The sequence below is a fragment of the Cajanus cajan genome, chromosome 3 (assembly GCF_000230855.2).
Source record: "Cajanus cajan strain Asha chromosome 3, NIPB_CcT2T_4, whole genome shotgun sequence".
NCBI classification, from domain to species: domain Eukaryota; kingdom Viridiplantae; phylum Streptophyta; class Magnoliopsida; order Fabales; family Fabaceae; genus Cajanus; species Cajanus cajan.
Genome location: NC_138519.1, coordinates 2,699,606 through 2,721,478, shown reverse-complemented (window position 1 = coordinate 2,721,478; position 21,873 = coordinate 2,699,606). Strand labels below are relative to the sequence as shown.

General features: G+C 31.8%; 2 protein-coding genes across 2 annotated transcripts; one reads left to right on the top strand and one right to left on the bottom strand.

Moving 5' to 3' along the window:
* The first annotated feature begins 2,662 nt into the window (after positions 1–2,662).
* On the top strand, positions 2,663–6,764 carry LOC109797362 (Ribosomal protein S8e family protein). Its single transcript, XM_020357417.3, has 9 exons — positions 2,663–2,803; positions 2,892–3,011; positions 3,124–3,191; positions 3,476–3,584; positions 3,668–3,736; positions 5,286–5,343; positions 5,737–5,972; positions 6,149–6,200; positions 6,291–6,764. The coding sequence occupies exons 1-9, from the start codon at positions 2,801–2,803 to the stop codon at positions 6,356–6,358; spliced, it is 783 nt and encodes a 260-aa protein (XP_020213006.1). The 5' UTR covers positions 2,663–2,800; the 3' UTR covers positions 6,359–6,764.
* A 6,800-nt stretch (positions 6,765–13,564) lies between these two features.
* LOC109795243 (putative serine/threonine-protein kinase At1g01540) lies at positions 13,565–16,702 on the bottom strand. Its single transcript, XM_020354690.3, has 7 exons — positions 16,059–16,702; positions 15,139–15,243; positions 14,927–15,049; positions 14,663–14,833; positions 14,384–14,513; positions 14,063–14,272; positions 13,565–13,945 (listed from the first exon to the last, which is right to left on the bottom strand). Exons 1-7 carry the CDS (start codon positions 16,598–16,600, stop codon positions 13,781–13,783), a joined length of 1,446 nt encoding a protein of 481 aa, XP_020210279.1. The 5' UTR covers positions 16,601–16,702; the 3' UTR covers positions 13,565–13,780.
* Positions 16,703–21,873: the final 5,171 nt, after the last annotated feature.

The window sequence follows — 21,873 nt, the reverse complement described above, 5'->3', positions numbered from 1 at the left end:
AGGTGGTGATGGATTGGGTACCTTTGGATGCCGTGTGGAGACGCTCCTTTAACTGCTTGAGGTGGCTGCGGGATGCCTTGGCATAGGTGTGCTGTAGAAGAGTCCACAGATCATGTGATGTCTTTGTTTGAGACACCAGGGATGCCACTTCAGGAGAGAGTGTGGTGAGGAGAGCACCGTATATAAGACGGTCCTGTCGACGCCAGGTTTGGTAAGCAGGATTTGGAGTTGTCACCGGAGGTTCAAGGGTGGTGGAGATCGTCGTCGTTGGCGCAGGAAAGGATCCATCTGGATATTTGAGAAGATCATAGCCATCGAGGAAAGCTTCAACTTGAAGTTTCCAGATGAGGTAATTAGAGGGAAGAAGCTTGGTGACACTGCTGAGGATGATGCAAATGAAGGGTTTTGATGGCTCATGAGGGTTGCTAATAGATGAAGAGTTTTCGTTGGCCATGGGAGGCAAAAGAAAGGAAGGAGCGGCGTCCTGTGTTGGAAAAAAAAAAGAAGAAGAGGATCGTGTATTAGGCTCATACCATATAGGAAAATGTTTGGAATTAATTTTGATTCAATTTTGTCATTGGGTTACAGTAGTATAAATATACAAATTGATAACGTAAATTGGAAAGAATCAGGGGAACAAACTCCACCAATTTAGCACTAACAATTAGCCTAAATAAAGGGAAAACAGATATGCAAAAGCTGACAAATAAAAACTGATTATTATAATTTAAAAACTAATTATTATAATTGATAGTATGCTTGTATTATACACAGAGTTATAAACACTAAGTTGGCTTCCTGGAAAAGGAGAACACTTGACAAACTTGGTAGAGTGTCATTGGTGAATGCAATCTTATCAGTTATTCCATCTTCTCATATGCAAATACATTGACTTCCTCAAAAAATTTTAGACTTCCTAGATAAGAAGGCAAGGAGTTTTATTTGAAAGGGGAGTAGTGATCACGAACTTCATCTGGTGGGATTGAAGAAAGTAACCAGATCCAAAAGAGATGATGGGTTAGCTATTAGGATTGTGCAATTACATTATGTGGTTATGTTGGGGAAGTTGATCTAGGAATCCATGGAAGCTAAAAGCTTGGGGATGACACTAATAATTTATAGTTTGATATTTGGATGTCAAAGGAACCTCTAGGAGCACGCGTTTTATGGATGCATATTAGCATTCTAAACTAACAACAACTAATGTTTGGGGAGGTAAACTAAATGAACTAGCTAACATTATCTCACCTAACATCCATGAATCTACCAATTCGTTCACATCGCACCTTATGCAAGGAGTTCTAGATGTATAGATTTGGAGCTTGAATATGTTAGGAATATATATATCGTAAGTAATGTCTATCATTGGCTTCTTCAATCATCAATGTCATCTATTGAATAAGGAAGTTAGAAGTGGATCTAGGAGTTACCTTTCTCAACAAATATTTAGTTTTTCCAATGGGAGGTATGACAAAACTCAATCCCCACAAGAAGGACTTTTTTACAGTGACACATCATTAGTGTGGATACTTACCCTCATTATCATCAAGTAATAGAGTTAATTCACCATTGTTTATTTGTGTTGGTTAATTTGATAACTTTGTCATTCATTGGGTTTAGTCTCCTCCTCTTCACTAATGGATAATGTGATTACAATGGAATGGTTGAAAGGGCTTATAGGCTTGCACGGAATAGTTATACAATTATGTTGTGGGTCATGTAGAAGTCTTAAACACAAGGTGGTATTTGATGATGTGCTTGAAGCATTGCTTATCCTTATATCTAAGGTGTACGTGGAGCATAGTGCATGCAAGATATCATTTGAAAAGGGTAACCTATAGAGCAAGCAAAATACCGTGCCACAATTGGTGGTTTGGGAAGCACTAACTCCACATTGGGTAAAGCTAAATGCAAATGGCAGTGCACTGGCTATGTTGGGTTTGGGGGCTTGGTGTGAGACTTGGATGACTGTTTCATACTTGGATTCTTTGAAAGTCTTGGCATGTCCAACAATATTCATGCTAAATTATGGCTCTTATTAAGGGGTTAGAGTTGTGTTGGGATAAACATTTCTCTCATTTCAAGTGTTAGTCAAACTCTCTTTATCTAGTACAACTTGTTTAGGAGGGTATAAATCCTCAACATCACTACACAAATGAGGTTGCATATATCTGAGAATTGATGAGTAGATCATGAAGCTTCTCTCTCCTTTACATGTTTTGCAAGGGAACTATTATGCGAACTAGTTGAAAAAAAAAATGGACTCAACATCAAATACTCCCTTAACGATCCTTAAAGAATCAAATGTTGTTCTTCAGTTGCTACTGGTTGTGAATGCATTGAAAACTCCTTATCTCCACTTATAGGAGTTGGATGTGATTTTTGTTTTTTTTACCCTTTTTTCTTTCATTATTTTATTTATTTATTTTTATACATTTGTCACAAAAAAAAAGAACAAAAATTTTTTTTGTCATATTTTTACTAAAAAAATTTAATATGTTTAGTTTCAATTAGAAAAAAAATAATAGTACATATTTTTAAAAATTAAGGGACTAAATTAAATTTTTAATAATTTAATAACATCAATTATATGTTTAAATATTTTAAATTTTTTTAGTACAGAAACTTGTGAGTCAAGTTTATTTAGTGGTGCATACGGCCCAATTATGACGCAGTCCAGTTGTAAGCCCAACTATTGATATCCATTATATTCGCAGCACCGGTAGCTTAGGGCGACACTGCATCTCTCTCTCTTTGTTGAACCTTTCTCTGATTCCAAAACCCTGTCGCCGTCGTAACCATGGTTCGTTCTTCAACTTCGCTTATTCCTTCTTTCCGTTTTCCCAAATCCCTCGTATGTATTTTCTGATTCCGTTTCTGTGTAACTGTAGCCGCAAGGGGATTACATTGAGCGTCACCGAAGAGACTATGGCTACCGCCTCGACCACTTCGAGCGCAAGCGCAAGAAAGAGGCTCGTCAAGTTCACAAGCGCTCTGCAATGGCTCAGAAGGTTTCGCCACTTTTTATTTGAAATCTGTAATTTAAGTTGTGTTTACGTGAACTTGTTATGCTGTTGTGTTGTTGCAATTCTAATTGGATTTTTGTTCATTCGTGTTGAACAGGCTCTTGGTATTAAGGGGAAGATCATTGCCAAGAAAAACTACGCTGAAAAGGCGCAGATGAAGAAGACGTGAGAACCTTATCTTTTTTACTGCTTTTGTGTAGTTTGTTGAGTTTTTTTTTTTTGTTATTTATTGGTTAGCTTGTAGGTGCTGATGATGCAGTCGCAGCTTTTTTGTTGTTGATATGTTGCATTTTTGTGTTCATGCTAAAAACTTTCGTGGTTGATTCTTTAAATCTGGATTAGTTTTGACTGGTTTGTTTATGGAGGAGCTGTTGATTGTTGTTAGATAATTAGCATTGTAGTTGTCAAGTCTTATGTGATAATGATGTTACTGCTGTGTGTATCATCAGTTTGGCCATGCATGAGGAGTCAACTTCGAGGCGCAAGAGTGATGATAATGTTCAGGATGGAGCAGTTCCTGCTTATCTTCTGGACCGTGATAACACGACCAGAGCAAAGGTTTGTATGGCTTGAAGTTTTGAATGAAGGTTTTGACTCTTGATTCTTTTCTGGTCAGTGATCTGACAAATTTCTGGTTTTAGGTTCTCAGCAACACTATTAAGCAAAAGAGAAAGGAGAAGGCTGGGAAGTGGGATGTTCCTCTGCCTAAGGTGAGATTGCATTCAGTACATTGTGCTTGGACGATGTTAATTGATTTCTCTTGAAATTTGTTTACTGCCAGTCAGTGAATCTGTGCTCTGCATGCATAAATCAAATTCTGGACAAAATTTAATAATATTGTTAGTAAAACAATAGTATTTTTTTCCACTTAAAGAAAAAGGGAAAGTCCCCTCCGGAAAGCCTATCCAATCAGTCCCAATTGACATTGGCTTCAAGCAAACATACAGATGGAAAGAATGGGCAAATGAAAGGTGCTTTGGAAAATATTAAAGTGATAGAGTACTAGAGGAGAACTATTGGTAGTGGTTACTGGTTGCTGCTTGGATGGAACATAGTTATTAATAGAGCTAATTAGTGGAGCTATTGTGGAATCACATCGTGGAGTGGCTGGAACATACTACTAATTGAATATAGTTGTATGTTGAAGTTGAAGCTGTCACGGCTGTGATAATGGTCAAAATTGTGCAAAATCGCAGTTGGCGCGGGCACTTTTGAAGTGAGTTGCAAGAAAACCTGTTTACATCATGAAACAGCACCATATAGGGCTGTTTTAGTGGGGCAATGCAGGTTATTGCCCCATCCTTTGAATCAGAACTGAAATCCTACTTTCATTGTCACTTGCACACACTCTAGCATTAAGAAGCACTTGTTGTGTACTTTTCCACAAACACCTACCATTCTCTGGTAACATTTCCAGCATTCCCCGTGTTTTCTGGTTACCTTTGGCAGTTTCTGGCCAGTAGCCTCTGTTCTCCATAGTTTCTATCATCTCATACTTCTGGGGCCATTTTTGGTAAATGTGTCAATGTCCAGCCAACTCTGACATTTGCTGCATTGCTCTGTTCTTTCCTTTGTTCTATTTTTAGTCACATTGAAGGGGTTGTCATCTCACTGTTTTTTGTGCTTTCTTCTAAGTTTGCCCTTTAGTTTTATTTTAATTCTAATTGATTAGAACTTAGAACAGTAGTCATCCCAATACTCGCTATGCCATTAAAGCATTTTAAGGGTAGGCATCTCTGGTGCCACTATTTGGGATTAACAACTATGGGTTGGGAACGACCGCTATGTATGACAGTGGTTGTGGCAAGAAGGGCATGAACTTGGCAGCAATTAAGGAGCTAGATCCATCCATAGCTGCTTTAATTGAGAAACTGTAACAAGCTCGCATTAGGTGATCGATGTCAGTGATACGAAATGATTGAGCAGAGGGTGGTTCAAGATTAAAATTAAAATTCAGATGAGTGAACGAAAAATAGTGGAGAATGAAGATAGAAATGAATAGGAAAAAGCACCTTACAGTTGGCACCCAATCACATAGAGATCATATAACACCAGCATCAATTGATGGTAAAAACTGCTAATCAGTATTCACATTTAGAAAAGTACAATGAACAGTTGACAGCAGTTGTCAATTTTATAGTATAGTTATAGATTCCTGTTTCATGATTTATTTTGTATTCTTTTCAAATGAAATGGTGCCCCAGGGGGTGTGGATGTGTTCCTTGTGTTTACGTGAATGTATGCCTTTTCCTTTCTCAGGTGCGTCCTGTGGCTGAAGATGAAATGTTCAAAGTGGTCCGGTCTGGGAAAAGAAAGAGTAAGTATCATATATTTTTCTGTCCAAAATTGATTGGCTTCAGCTTTTCAACCTATTGCTTGTATGATCTCAATTGGTGTCACATGATTAAAATAGTATAAAAATGTTATTTTCAAGTATTATTTAACATTAAATGATTGTCCTTCCTGCATTCTTTGCTTGAAATAGGTTGAGGACTTGAGGTACTAGAAATCTTTACTTTAATCATGGTCTTATGATTTTATTAAATGATAAAAGAATTATCTATCTTGTTTGTGAAGGTGTCTGCCTGTCAACTTTTCTACAGTCTATTACTCTATTAGTACATCATAAATACTTTGAAGGGTATTAGACAGAATGCATAATGATTATTCCTGAAACACATCTGATAGTTCATGGCTCACCATTTTGCAGCCAAGCAATGGAAGAGAATGGTTACCAAAGCTACATTTGTTGGGCCTGGTTTTACCAGAAAACCTCCAAAGTATGAACGGTTTATTCGTCCAACAGGATTGCGGTTCACTAAAGCTCATGTTACTCATCCAGAACTTAAGTGCACATTCAATCTAGAAATAATTGGAGTAAAGAAAAATCCTAATGGTCCTATGTACACCTCTCTTGGTGTCATTACCAAGGGAACTATAATTGAGGTATTTATATTTCTTGCTCTTCTTAATGAGTTATTTCCATACTCACTATTAAAGGCATCTAAGTTGATCTCAATTTGGCCCTTTTATCTTCTGATGTGTACTGAGGTATACTGTGTTTTGTAGTATGATTTACTATCAAAATATGTTGCTCATTTCTCTGCTTAATATAATTTCAGGTGAATGTTAGTGAACTTGGTCTTGTCACACCTGCGGGGAAAGTTGTGTGGGGTAATATTACTTGTCTTGGTTTTATCATATGGTTGCCTGAAATTTCTACTAAAATTGGCTCAATGGTTTTTTTATTTGTCATGAATGCAGGTAAATACGCTCAAGTTACTAATAACCCAGAAAATGATGGTTGTATAAATGCTGTTTTGCTTGTTTAAGGTCATAGCAACGGTTGGAGTTCCAACGTGAATTCAAAATCGGTGGTCAAAGTTCCTCCCTCTCCTATGTTCTTTGCTGTCTAATACTATATGACAGTATCACCACCGCAAATGTTCGAGGTCCAGGGAAGTTGTCTGGGTAAACAGTGAAAGCATTTTAATTATCAGATTGCAATACTGACAGATTCTATTATTTTTTGGATGTCATTGCTAATGGTCGGTTCTAGCTCCTGACATTTTGAGGCAACTATTGTACAAGAATCAGACAAGTCAGATAAATTTATATAGTTTATTTGTAAGACACTGCATTTTAAGATACTGCATTTATAGTTTATGGTACGAATATTATGTCATGTATTACCAATTACCAAATTTTAATGATTGCCCAAGTAGACTTTATAAGCAATTTGGACGTTGTTTTGAATTGTTAATTTTCGATTCTTACAAGCTGCAAGACTACTCCGAATGAATGGATTATTGATTAATATTTGAAAATTCACAACATTAGTCCGTTTAAACAGTGATTTAAAAACCGGACCGACCCGGCCGGTCGGACCAGTTGGACCGGAAACCGGTGGTCCAGCCGGTTTGAATCTTAAGTTGGATCGGTTATGCAGTCGACCCGTTTCAAACCGGATTGAACCGGTCAATTTTCTGGTTCAACCGGTGAACCGGTGGGTCAAACCGGTTCAACCACTTTTTTTTCTTATTTATTTTAAATTTTTTTAAGGGACCATAAATCACAAAAATAATAACGAAAATTGAATCTTTTAATAGAAAAGCAAGGAATCTTATTAAATATAACAATGAATACTTGTTCTAATATATTTGTTTGCAATATATACAACTTAAATAACTTTTATAGTATATTATTAATTTTAAATTATATATTTAATAATATAATATCTATGTAAATATTACATATATTATCTTGTGATATTAATTGCAAGCATATTATATATGTACATATTATTTATATTTTTAATTTGTATTAATATACTGTTTAACATATAATTTTTTATGTATTTTTTTACAAAATAAAAATAAAAATAATTTTAAATAAGATAAAAAATTGAAATTTAAAATAAGATATGAATTTATTAAAATTTATAAGTATAAAATATATTTAATATGAATATTTTTTGATAAAAATAAATAAAAATCGAGTCATGCGGTTCAACTAGTGACCTATCGGTTCAACCTTTGACCTACTGACCCAGTACCTTAATCGGTTCGATGACCGGTCCGATTTTTAAAACTATGCGTTTAAAACGCTGTCGGGAAAATGGAGATAATTTTTTATGCGAATATCTTTTTGTAGGGCAGAAGGTTGATCAATTCAAGAGACAAATGAAACTACCAGTTATGCTCCTTGCTAAAAAAATTTCCCCCAAAAAATGCTAACAACGCATCCCATTCGACACGATTTTATTGTTTGTTTTTTTTTTTTTCAAAACTCAGTAGTCAATACTTGCTTGAAAAAAGTGATTAATTATGAAATGATTAAATTATTTTATAAAAATTAATAATAAATAGTATATTAATAAGTATAAGTCTGGTAAAAAGGGTGCTAATAGCATTGATCTTTTGTTGAAATGTCCAATATCTGTCAAATGAGTATATATTATTTCTTTCAAATTGAACAGATTTTTCATGCACCTGCCGGTTCTGATGTTGCATCGTCTTTATAAAGTGCGAGATTTACTTTTAGAAGGAAAAGTGAGAAATTATAAATTCTTATTAAAAAATTAGGGGTTTAGATTGAGATTCAAAGTAAATACAAATATAATAAATTATGTAACTGTTTAAATCTTAATTATTGATTCTTTACTTAAATGATATAATTTCTCACTTTACTCTTTAAAATGAGGGCTGGAAAATAGGGGGATAAGGCTGATAATAGTTAATAAACAATGTCAAGATATCCAATCATAAATCATATCCAAATCTTCAAATAGAGATTCTTAGGAACACCGAGTGAAAGATATTCTACTTATTTGTAGTTTTATACCGTTGAATGTGCTACTGCAATAGCTCACCATTATTTATCTTCCACCAAACCACTACATTTAATGTTTTTTCGTGCTAATTGTTGTTATATATGTTGAAAGACGATAGTGGCAAACATAATTTACAATGACATGCCACATGTTGAACAATAACGTAGTAGGAAATACTCCGTTTACTTAAAAACTAATTCCTTACTTATTTATTATAAGATTGAAATAAATAATTTTTTAAAATTAAGAAAAAATAATTTTTAAAGTTAAGACTAATAAATATGTCTTAAATTTATTTGATTATAAAATCACTTCTAAATTAATGAGAAGCTTAATATATATTTATAAAATTTTTGCATTCTAAAAACAAAATATTGAGACTATTAATATATTAAGAGACATAAATTAAATAAATTTTTCTTGTCGAATTCAAAACATTTAATAAAAATAATTTTTTATGAAAAAATTAAATTGAATCTTGTAAAAAGAATCAAATTAATTTAAAATTTTAGATTCTATAACAAAAGAGCGGGATAGTATATTCTTCGTTACTAACCTTGGCGTGTATTTAAGAAATGAAAAGTTTTTGCCATTATTTAATCTCATTATATATTATACAATTCTACACATTTATTGCTGAGATTTTGTGCTACAAGATTGAAGACTCAAAAAGAAATGACAGTCAAACCATTCTAATTCATAACCTTTGTTTGAATGAGTTATTCTTTTTTTCTTCTTTTTGTTAGTTTCTTTATTTTCTCTTCAACTATATAAGGAATAAATTCAAAGTGCAACCTTTTTTTTCCTCTTAATTCACACATTTCTAATTGATTAGTAAAGCCGATTGGATATAATGTGAAAGGAAATTATATGTACAATGAAATTATTAGTATGAAAATTGATTCAATTGATAGTAAAAAATAAATCTCTTTGAAAATATAATAATTATCAATATATATTTATTTTTCTAGATTTTGTCTAGTAGTCCCAGATTAACTTAATATCTCCATAAGCAGATCCTGTATAGATTTAGATTTATAGTGTTGTTTCCTTACTTTTGGACAAAAGAACACTTCAATTTGTGCAATTTATGTCATAACATGCATGTTAAAGGTGGAATATACTTGAAAAGAGAGTTATGGCTGGCTTAATTTGGCTATGAACTGAATAAAGCATATTATTTTTTTTTTTTCTGAAAAAGGTTGAACTAAATGGAGCATACCATACCAAGAAAGTCACTTAAATTTCTAACTTTCTGCTAATAGGTCAAAGAGAGAATATGCCAAAGATCCAACTTTATTTCTTCTACGTCATGTTGCCTCACAAGTTTACAAAATAACAATGGTGAAAGAACACTTTAGAATAGAATATATAGTACTTTCTTGAAGACATTGCTTTGTAATCAGTGGTCTTTCCTAATAGAAACTTTATATAGTAATATTTGGTTCTTCCCTCTTTCCAATGCCAATAAATATGATGAGCAGCTGAGCACGTGTGTGTACAAGTTGGAACTCTTAATGGCTTAAAAAAATAAGTTCAACTTGATTCTTTAATATTCATAAAATATGTCAAATTTTAAAGGACTGAATGTGGATCTGTGATTTTATTCCTTACCTGCTAGTTGCGAAAAATCTTTGAACATTACTATTTAAAAAAAATCTGTTTAAATCTCATGTTTGAACATACAAGATTCTTGTGACTTTAGAACAGTTTAAACAAAAATATGCAAAAGATTGTCTGAACCCATTGTTTCATATTCATAATACATAAGCATATTTTTAAAAGAAAAATGATATGATGTTCCTATAATTATTTATGATTTTTTCTTCAATTAAATAGAATGTTTAAACATTTTTTCCATACATATATCTTTCTTTTAAAAACAAGAATTGGAATCTTGTTTGCCTCGGCCAACTTTTGACAACAACTTTGACATGAGAATTTATTTTCATGTTCTTTATGACAACTTCTGAAATTTTTGGCATAATTTTATTTTCTTAATGGTTCAGATTTTAACACATTATTTCTTGTATATGCTGAGCCATAGTTTTCCTCAATTCAATTTACTAGAAGTTATGAATCACACACACTTTCAAAGACAAATCATTTATGATGCAAGATACTACAGTTGGATTCATATATAAGAAAAAAGTATTTAAATTTTTTAATTTAAATATAAACAAATTCTAACTTATTTTTTCATTTCAAAAAATATATCTTAAATTAAATGCAGTTACTATTTTCAATAAATATTGTTAAGGGTCGTTTAGAAAATAAAGTTTAATGTTTATACAGAATCAATAAAATTAAGAGTCTAATTAGTTCAAAAGTAGAAGGAGAGATAGGATTTTAACATAATAAAGGATATAATTTTTTTCTTATTTGGTTCATAAGGAAAGGAAAGGGGAAGGATTTTGAAAACCAATTTATTTTTGTATCTTTATAATTTTAAATTTAATAACATAAATAAGGATATCTTAGATATTATATTAAGTATTTTAAAATCATTCTTCTCCTTTCTAAATCCTCCCAATATTGGAGGGGAGCTAACATTATATTAGGAGGAATTTTGTTCCTCTCCTCTCTCCTATCAAACCCTACTCTTAAAAATTAAATTAAACAAAATTTTTTTAAAAAAATTCCTCCACTTTCCTCTATTTTTCTCCAACCAAATATTATGTAAATCAACTTAACTAATTTCTTTAATATATGTAAATTCAAGTAATTTTTGTTTATATATAAGTTTGGAGAGAATTGAATACCTTTATTTTTTTTAAGATTGTTTTAAACAAGTCAATAAATATAATAATTTTTCTATTTTTCATAGAATAATTTTAATATTTTATATTATATTCTCCTTTATTAATTATATTCTCCTTTATTTTTGTTTCACAATAAATTTGTATTAATTATCATGTGTAAATTAATTAAAAATTAAATAAAATATAAGGATATAATTAATAACACAATAATTAATATTATTTAAAATTTAAAAATAACAAATAAATAAATACAAAATTTTACTAAAAAACCACGTAGTAAAAAGAAACTAAGGGAGTAGTTTGCAGATGTTAGAGCAAATACCTTATGGGAAATGAAATTGTAAGGAATGAATCTTAACCATTTAATAAAAATAAACTTAAATATTCGTATATTTAATTGTACATGTGTGCCCAAACAGCCAACACATTAAAAGGCATCAAGAGCATCACATGAGTACACACTTCTTCAACCCACCATCCATGCCATTGTCGGAGTTTATAGTACATTTTAAAAGTCTCTTTTGAACCAGATCCTAGAGAAAAGATATTTGTGTCACAACGATTACTTTCTTAAAAATATTATTATAATGTTAGAAGTTTTAATTTTTTTAAATTACTGTTATAAAGATTGAGAAAATATTTTTGAATTTTATCATTAATCCCCCCGCATTTTTTATATAATCCAAATCAAAAGTATTGTTTACTTTATATATATATATATATATAATAACCATTAGAATTATTTTTTATTCACCGACAGAAATCTTCTTTTTTTTGCATTATTTTTTAAAAAAAAAATACACTTAAATAAAGACATTTCTTTTAATTAAATAAGTAATTAATAGAGTAAGTGTATTATGAATGTTAAAAGTACGATGTCATCAATTAGATTTTAATCATGATAAATTAAGTAATAATGTTTTATATATATTAAAAAAAAAGGATAAGAGGGAGTATTTTTTTTATATAGAATTATAGAACTCTTTTTTTTTTTTTTTTACTGAAAGAGAATTAGAGAAAGTTTTAAGGGGGTAAAACTATGATTTAATCAAATGTAATTATATTTTCCCAAAATTAAAGTTATTGAATGACTTTATCAATTATTGCCTAAAACCTTAAATAACAATTATTTTGAATAAAGGAAGTGATATTCATATTTTATTTATTCATAAGTACACTTAGTAAAACTCCTATTTTAAAATATAAAAATTCATGAAACAAAAAACTCTGTAATTATTTGATTGTAGTTGGGTTAGTACACATCACACCATTTGAGTACATTGAGGTAACATTTGACATACCGATAAAACAGAAAAGGGGGTCCTTTTATGTTCTTCACAGTTTCACAGTTTCACCCTTTTTCAGTGTGGCTAAGATATAGTAGTACTACTTTAGCTCGACGACCCTTTTATTTTATTTTAAAAACACATTACACATGAAACAAGGTTCACTAGTATGTTCCGTGTCGTTTTAACAAGTCTTACCACCAACTGCTTAGTGTGCATATAAATCCAACAACTTCTGCAAGAAAGCGACTTCTGAGAAATAAATTAAAAAATATAAGTGCTGATCTCTAAATTGTGCTGCTGAGCTTATCTCTAAATTATGCTGCTAACATTTAATTGGACATTTACGAGAATGGAAAGGTTAAGACCATGATATGATTGCCCATTTTACACTTTGAAAAGTTACAAAATAATTACTAAAAAAAGAAATATCAGGACGGGCTAAACAAATACTATGTTGGTTTATTTATATTCTCAAAGGGTCCACAGTTGACAAAAAGTCAATAATCTATGTAGCTTGATAAGGCCTTTTTTGACAAAGCTTTCTTGGATGTTATGATTACTAATCCAAGTCAATGTCAGGTTCCAAAGCACAGAGAAATTAACACATGAAATGCAATGAACCAGGTGAAAAAATTTTATTCTAAAGAGTTGTTTAAGCATTTCAAGGGGCGCTATATCTAGTCATAAGAAACTAACCAACCGTTGAAGAATGCATGAAGAGACAAAAAAGGGTGTCCCCAAGATACACTCAAAATCAGGCACCAATCAGTGACGGTTGCTTTCTAATGACAGTATGTACACTTCCCTGCTCTCAGTGCCTGTTGTTCCATTTGGGAAATGTAAGAAGCCATTCATGACAAAAAGTTGATATTGATTAGCCAGCCAGCATGTTCATCTTTCACAAATATCCTACTATGAAGTTGGCAATGATGTTAATGCATTGACATTGTTTCCATCAAGATAGCTGGATGGTACTGGTAGGCCTGGTGCTCAGAAGCATCTAACTGACCCCACCAATTATACTCATGAAATGATGCTATTACAACTATTATGGGACCAGGATGCAATGCTAAAAACAAAATGTGGGGAGACAGGTGGTTGATAACATATTTGTACACATGGGAAAAGTTCCAATTTTGTGTAATGCTTATCTACTTGTTTTATGAACAGAAGCACAAACAATTTTGAATTTTATAGTAATGAATCAGAGTATACAAAAGAACCCCAGGTTGAGGTAGGTAACAACTGGGGCATTATGCAAACCAAGGGGGGAGACTAATCGCTTCTTTCATCATTCAAGTAAAAATAAATATTGGCAAACTACTAGGAAGAAAAATAATATGACACATTGCTTTAGTTATCATATTACAATTATCTCCATCTGGTGGGTTGATGGTGATATCTACTACTATCATCTTCACTTTGACTTTGATCAGTGATCTCTCCACCTATCTGCCGTCTATCTACTCTTGAGTCCCTATGCTCTAGTTGATAATCACGATGAGAACGGGAAGATTCTCCCCCAATCCTTCGATCCTACAGACAAGAAGGACAAAAGAAAAGAGATAAGCATCAGATTATAGCAAAATTGAACTTTCTTATTGTTAGTTGAGTCGACTACAACGGAAAATTTGAGATGAAAAAAGAACACACATCACGGAATAAGAGGTCCTCAGCCTCTAGCATGTGGATCACATGTCCTATTTTAGGCCTTTTTTTGGCATCAGGGTCAACACATCGAAGAGCAACCAACAGAGCCCGTTTAAGAGCTTTTGAGGATGGCTTTTCAGAAAGCTTAGGATCAACTACTTCCTCGGATTTTCGATTCCCAACCATAGTTTTCAACCAATCTATTAAATTAACCTGCAATAGTTCCAATTTCCACGGTTAGGGAAAAGGATATGGATAACTGCATAGAGAAGTATAATATGAACAATATCAAAACTGTTTACTGTGTTGGTAATGGATTCTAACCTCTCCTTGTGGTCTACTATAGTCAACAGGGCTTCTTCCAGTAATTATTTCCATGATAAGTATCCCAAAACTATACACATCACTCTTCTCTGTTAGCATTCCAGTGCATGCATACTCTGGTGCAACATAACTGCAGAAAGAGAAAGGGGAAGAATCACTGCCCGTGGACCTTAAATTTGAGAGTAATAATAACCACGAACTCATTTTGCTCTTACAGGAACCAAAAGTAATTATAATTGGCAATAAAGATAAGAAAATGCTTAGTTAAATCATACTTACCCAAATGTCCCCATTACTCGAGTGGTGACATAACTATGCTCAGCATACAAAAGCTTAGCAAGCCCAAAATCAGAAACCTTTGAGTTCCACTGACGATCAAGCAGTATGTTGCTCGATTTCACGTCTCGGTGGACAACTTTTGGTTCAAGACCCTCATGAAGATAAGCCAATCTGAAAAGATAACACAGAAATCACCAGTGATAAAAACCTTTCAAGCATCGACATGGATATATGTGTACGCATACAAGACCGTGAATATAGTACCCTTTTGCCGTGCCCAATATAACGTTCATTCGGATATCCCATGTCATAGGGCTTACAGGTCCAACATCCCCATGCAGCCACTGTTCTAGATTCCCATTTTCAACATATTCATACACAAGCATCCTGCAATAAGAATATCGAATATTCACTACAAAATTCAAATGTTACATTCTTCAAAACAAACTTGCTAGCTTCAATGTTAAAAAAAATACCTGTATGCCCCCTCAACACAATATCCAAGCAACCTAACAAGATTCTTGTGCCGCACTCGACCAATCGCTTCTACCTCTACTTTAAATTCTCTCTCAGCTTGGCCCCTGAAAATGAGCTAAATATTAAGTGCTTACTTCCTAAGAGAGACAAAGCCAATGCCAAGACCACATTAGTTTCACTATACAGCAACAGTAAGTAATGGAAAAATCCAACAAAGTATGACACTACAGAAACTCTTGACAAGTGACAACATTATCAATTCAGTAGTAACAAACAAGGAGCCGAAAAGAAAATTGATTCTTTCCTTGACATAAGTGAGCGACTTTATAACACAACACCCAGCAGCAGAAGACAAGAATAACACATGAAAAAGAAAACTGGTTTAAAAAGTAGAAAACAGTAGTAGCAAGAGTAAGACAGAAGAAAACACGAGCAAACAATAAAAAAGCCAATCACTGTTCACCGTAAGCATTAGTTTACTTGAAGCAACTGATGCAAGTAAACCCAGATTCCAAACCTAACACAAACACTCATTTAGCTCAACCCAAGCAATTTTTCTTCATAAAAAACTCCCTAAAAAAATTCCCTTACGCGTAAGCCAGATTTAAAATGCCAAAGAACCACATAAAACCATGAAAATTTCACTCCCAGGAAACCATATTAAGAAACCCCAATTCACATAGACACCAATTTTTGATTAACAAAGACCCAACTTCAGATCATAAAAACTTGATTTTTCCTCAGACACCTTGATTATTCCCTCCCGGCCAAATAGACAAATTTAATTATTACATTTCTTAAAAATTTGATCTTTAACCGAGTCAAACGGTGACCCATGCAGGCGAAGTGACTCATTAGGCTTGCAATTAAACTGAATTATGATTATAAGAAACCGAAGCACATAAGAAGAGGGACATACTTATTATTCAAAAGGTTCTTAACAGCAACCTTGGTACCATCAGGTAACAAGCCACGATACACGATACCATATCCACCTTCTCCAATGACGTTCTCTTCGCACAACCCATTCGTGGCGTCTTCGAGTTCCCTGAGAGTGTACCACCTCCCCCACCCGAGATGCGACACTTCGGGGCCCACGCTCCCGCTCCCAATCGACGACGCCGTTTCGCAGGCGCTGGCGGCGCCCCGGCTCTCTCCGCTGGAGTACAGAGCCGCGGCGGGGGGAGGCGGCGGCGCCTTGGGGGGCTCGACGGCGCGGATCTCCGGCGGCGCGGGGACGTGGACGATCTCGAGGATTTCCTTGGAGACGAGAGGGGTGGCGGCGCGGCGGCGGAGGGGGTGGTTGCGGCGGCGGGAGGTGAGGCAGAGGGAGAGGAGGAAGAGGGTGATGACGATGAGGGATCCGACGAGGATCCCGATGAGGACCCAGAGGCGGAGGCCGAAGATGGAAGTGCGTTTGGATAGCTCTGTGTTGACGAACGCTGCGTCGTATATTGACATGGTGACTCTGTCTTAGGAAATGGGTGCCATTGGTTTTGAAGCAATTGGAGATGAGAAAGTGTGTAAGAGAGTGAGTGTGTGAGTGAGAGAGAGCACACAGCACACAGGGACTGATAAAAGGTCTATTTTAAATATAATTTATATATTTAAAATTTTCTAGGAATATTATTATTTTTAATTAGTAAATTAAATGTAAAAAATTAACTTTTTCAAATTTAATTTTCTGAATAAATAAAAAAGTATTTTTGGACCAAGTATCTATTGGATGTCTTGCCTTTGCAATGGGAACAAATGCTACTAATACTATGACAAAAAAATTGTAAATTTTGGTGAGTTCTATTTCTAAATTATGAGACTTCTTAAATGAATTGTGAAACATGTCTAAATAAATTATCTTTAATAAAATTCAGTCACTGGTTAAAAAAAGTATAAAAAAATGTTGAAGAGAAGGTTAGTATCATTCTTCTTTCATGTATGGACATGGTGTAAATTAATAAATAAAATAAAATGTAAATGGGTAGATAAAGACTTTCAGATATACTCTTTTGGTCCTCTGATCGTGTTTCTTATAATGGATTGAAAATTATTAAAAACTATAAAATTATAAGATTATAGAATAAAATACTGAGTTTTGTGTTTTTTAACAACTTTTAATAACTCTTGAAAAATGTATTCCTATATTTGTTTTTAAATCGATAAGATTGTTACATAATTTATATGGGAAAAAGATGTTGTTATTACGTTTTTCAAATACATTTTTTTAAAATATATTTAAAAAAATACTTTTTATTAATTAAAATTGATACGAAATCACCGACTTTTAAAAGAATTTTTTAAAACAATTTTATATATAAAAATACGAAGAATTATATTGAACGAAAATATTTTTTGAAACTTTTTTACGATAATTTTTTAAAAATTTTATATCTAATTCAATATTTATTTATTACAATTATTTATGAATCAATTTTAACATTTTTATAATAAGTTATCAATAAATTAAAACAATGTAGTATAAAAATATAAATTATTTATTATAAATTTAAAATATAATTTATATATTCAGTATTTACTTATATATCTAAGTATATATATATATATATATATATATATATATAATTTTAATATATATGGATTCAAAGTTAACGAAAGAATTGTAAAATCAAATTAATATAATAAAATTTAAAATTAATTATTATATCAATAATTAATTTTTAATTAATAATTATAGTCCACTTTATTTTTAAATTTTATCTCTTTATTTTGAAAGAGTTAAATCTGTGAAGACTATATGGTGTATAAATGTAATAAATCTTGATAAATTAATAAAAGTAAAGTATTATTATCTTCAAAATTAATATAAACTAATATTTTAATTTGTATAATACACATACATGTTTATTATAGATAATTAAAATTTATGATAAATTATATATAAATTAATACTATGTTTAAATATATAAATTATATTTAATTTTTTAAATAGATATTTTAAAATATATAAATTTATATTTTAAATTTATAATAAATAATTTATATTATAAAAAAATTATTTTTATTATTTATATTATATTTTTATATTTTTTTTATTATTGGCTCCACAACACATCACGACTCTCCTCGGTGAATGTTGAAGAGGAGTAAAGGAATAAAGACTAAGAAAAATAATAATAATAAAAAGGTCAAAATAGAGAAAGAGTAAAATAAAATAAAATAAAATAAAAATTAATAACAATCTCTGGTAAAAAGTGAAATAATCTAATGGTGGAGTTGAAGAGGAGTAAAGGAATAAAGACTAAGAAAAATAATAAAAAAGGTCAAAATAGAGAAAGAGTAAAATAAAATAAATTAAAAAGAAATAATAATAATCTATGGTAAAAAATGAAATAATCTAATGGTGGAAAAGAACTTTTCCATGTAAGGGAGATGAGATGGTCTTTCGCGTTGACATGTCTCGTAACATCGTTTAACTTATCTTAATAAAAAACATTAATATTAATTAAATAAAAGTGAGACTAAATTGACTCACTTAAAAAATGAAATTAAATTGAAATCAAAAAATAAATAAAAGGGATTAAATGAATAATGTAATTTTTTTTTATCTTCTCCATGCTACGTGAGAAAAGTTGTCAAAGAAATTTTGGCTGGTAGATCAACTCGACCCACCTTGAAAAAAGGTTCGTTCAGGTGAAAAAGATGAAAATTTTCATAATGGATAAAAAAGTCCAACCCAACTCACTTTCAACCATTTAGGTTGAACTCATGATGGATCGGACTGTCCACCTAACCCACTTACATTTCCAATTAATTCAATTTACCAACAATCCAGTTAACTACTTTTTATTACATATGTATTATTTGATAATATATAACTTTTTTAAATAACAATAAAGTCAATGTTAAACAATATAAAATTATTATAAATTTATCTTCTCAAATTTTCAATGAAATTGAATATTAATGGACAATCACTCTAATAAATTATTTTTTTGTTTTGACTATTTAAAATTATACATTTTTTAAATTAAGTTCAATGTTATATACATGATATTAATTTATATTGGAATTTATTTTAAATTAGAATTTATTTTAGATTGAAATTTTTTGTAAAAAAATTAGTTAGATTGATAGGTCAATCTTTTTGGTTCATTAAAATTTTATTTTAAAATGGACCAGACCCAATAAGCCGAAGTGTGACAGTGTGAGTAGTTTTGAGCCCTGGTGGACCGTTTTGGTGGCAAGTGAACTTAGTGTGTTGTTTCTTGGGCTTTTAGCCCCTTTCAATATATATAAAAATAAACAGTATCACCGCCAAAAGTGAATGAACAGTGTTGGTCTTGTTTAAGAATGCATTGCATCGATTGGAGGAATTGAATGAATAGTGTTGGTCTTAGAGTTGACCAATTTATTAAAAAATTAAAAGAAAAATAGGGTGGGGTATGACAGAGGTTGCCAAATCTTCTAAAAGAAAAAGTTTATAAATAATGAATATATAAGGTTTAAAAGTACATACTTGAGATTATCCTAGCTATTTTTTTAAGAACAAAACTGTAGGAACCTCGATCGCGACGGGACGGCGAAAAATAAATTGAAAAAGAGGAGTCGCCACCAATGTTATTTTTTTTACGGAAAAACATTGGAAAAACCATAAAATAGAAAATAGTCTACGAAAACCAAATTTTTGAGTTCGGGAGTCGATTACGTGTGAGGAAGGTATTAGCACCTCACAAAGTTCGTCCTAAGACGATTACCTTTAATTAATTAAACTAATTATTTATAATTTATAAAATATTTATCTCACAAAAATTATCAAATATATTTTATTTAACTAATTTAAATTATGCATTGAAAAAAAGGTTAAAATTATTATTGTTATATAAAAAGGAGGATAATATTTTTTTTTATTTTTTGGCTCGACAAGATTTAGTTCTTGCTCCTACGTATCTTCATGTGTAATGAAGAATCAGAGTCACGTAGTTCTTTGTAGAAAATATTTGTGTGTTGATATTTTTTAATTAGATTTACTTTTGTTAAATATAGGATTCTTGAACTGTCTAAGCTCATTCACCCTAAAAATATAAAATTGACCAAGGTGTACACCAAAGTCAATTCAATAAAATTGTAATTATAATTATTGCTAGAGATGTTATGATGTTAAAAAATTTCTTGGTTGAACATTTTTGTTTTTGGAGAAAAAATTTAAAGATAAACTGTCACAACTTGTACTTTAAATTCAAAAGTTAAAAAGATGTCACATCTAGTTAACCATTCCTCCAATAAAAATTTTACTAGAATAAATTTGAAAAATTATGTTGAATATCGTGGTAATATTTTTTATATTTAATTATATCTTAAATTTAGATAAAAAGTATTTTAGATAACAAATTGTCACAACTTGCATCTTTAAGCTTTAGAATTAAAAGAATGTCACATTCTAATAATTCTTTTTTTTAAAATGATAAATATCATTAATATAAATGTTAAGGGAGAGACTCTCGTAGTTATTAATATTATTATTATAACAGTAATTATTGATATTATTACTATTATTATAATTATAATTATTGATATTATTATAACTATTATTATTATTTGAATCCGTTTCAACAACGTAGCAGCAAAAACCAAAGTAAAAGGCAAAGAAATAGGAAGAAGGGTACTGCATGCAGTCACATCCCAACTTATTGCTCATGAAGAAATAGATACTAGAGGCATAAATATATATTAAAAATAAGGGGTAAAATAAGTTGAAATGCTATCAAATATATATGTACGTGGGAAGATATTTTGAACGGTGAAAATAAAACAAAATAATCAAGAAGAAAAGAAAGATGACACCTGTAGAGCTTGTAATGCCATTTTATCTTCGCATGACGTGGTTGATAAACAATGAATGGTTGTGGAAAAGTTCGATGAAGTCGCTAATATGAAGCAAACCAACAGCCATGGACCACAATGAAGACTTGAGACTTTAGAACACTTTCGGTTTCATGATTCGCATGCAAAAACAACGAACCTTCGAGCCAAGATGTCTTTGACCAAATGCAGAAAATGAAAACGCAAGGGGCTACCAGGTTCGGACGTGATGAATATGCATGATATGTTTGGCAGTTTGACTTGAGATTCTAGTTCGCACATTAGTGTATACAAAAGTGTGTCAGTCATGGTAGATGAGTGGTGTATAGTGTTTTAGCTTGTGAAGAATAATGGCTAGCATACTCTTAGAATGATGAATGTTGTCGGGAAGAAGTGAGGGATTGTGCAGAGATTATGGAAGGAACAGAGAAATCATGGAAACTTGAGTCATTTAGCTTGTTATTTACTTTGAAGGTGTTGGGTGGTCATGGTGGATCAAAACAAATGAACATGGCTGGTGCACTCAAAGCCATGAATGTGATGGAAGGAGGTCCTGTTGTTAGACAACTTGCAAGTGTTCTTGTGTGTGTAAGAAAATCCCCTCAGGTTGTGCTTGAGTGCTGGTTATCAAGAACCCTCCTGTTGGCCTCGAGAGAATGACATGAAAAAGAAGTTCCAAAAAAAAAACCCCTGCTCCACCCTGCCTTAGCTTGATTTTTTCAATCAATAGTTGAAATAGCCATTTTTGTTTTTCTTGCAGCTGCACGCGTATCCTACGCAATAAATGCGTATCTATCACTTTACGTGTTGCGGATGGAAATCGAAAATCTTCCGCACATATCTCTTTGAATGATTATTGTTCAAAAAATTCAAATTTAAACTCATTTTATTTTAATATTTTATTTGTATTAGTTATA

What these genes read in the sequence shown, in the direction of transcription:
- LOC109797362 (XM_020357417.3), top strand. An exon ending in AAGGCGCAGATGAAGAAGAC is followed by an intron (nt 3,192 to 3,475) that starts GTGAGAACCTTA and finishes GTGTATCATCAG; the next exon opens with TTTGGCCATGCATGAGGAGT. An exon ending in GGGATGTTCCTCTGCCTAAG is followed by an intron (nt 3,737 to 5,285) that starts GTGAGATTGCAT and finishes TTCCTTTCTCAG; the next exon opens with GTGCGTCCTGTGGCTGAAGA.
- LOC109795243 (XM_020354690.3), bottom strand. Translation starts at nt 16,600, where the DNA reads ATGTCAATATACGACGCAGCGTTCGTCAACACAGAGCTATCCAAACGC. An exon ending in ATATTGGGCACGGCAAAAGG is followed by an intron (nt 14,834 to 14,926) that starts GTACTATATTCA and finishes TTATCTTTTCAG; the next exon opens with ATTGGCTTATCTTCATGAGG. An exon ending in AGGACCTCTTATTCCGTGAT is followed by an intron (nt 13,946 to 14,062) that starts GTGTGTTCTTTT and finishes TCTTGTCTGTAG; the next exon opens with GATCGAAGGATTGGGGGAGA.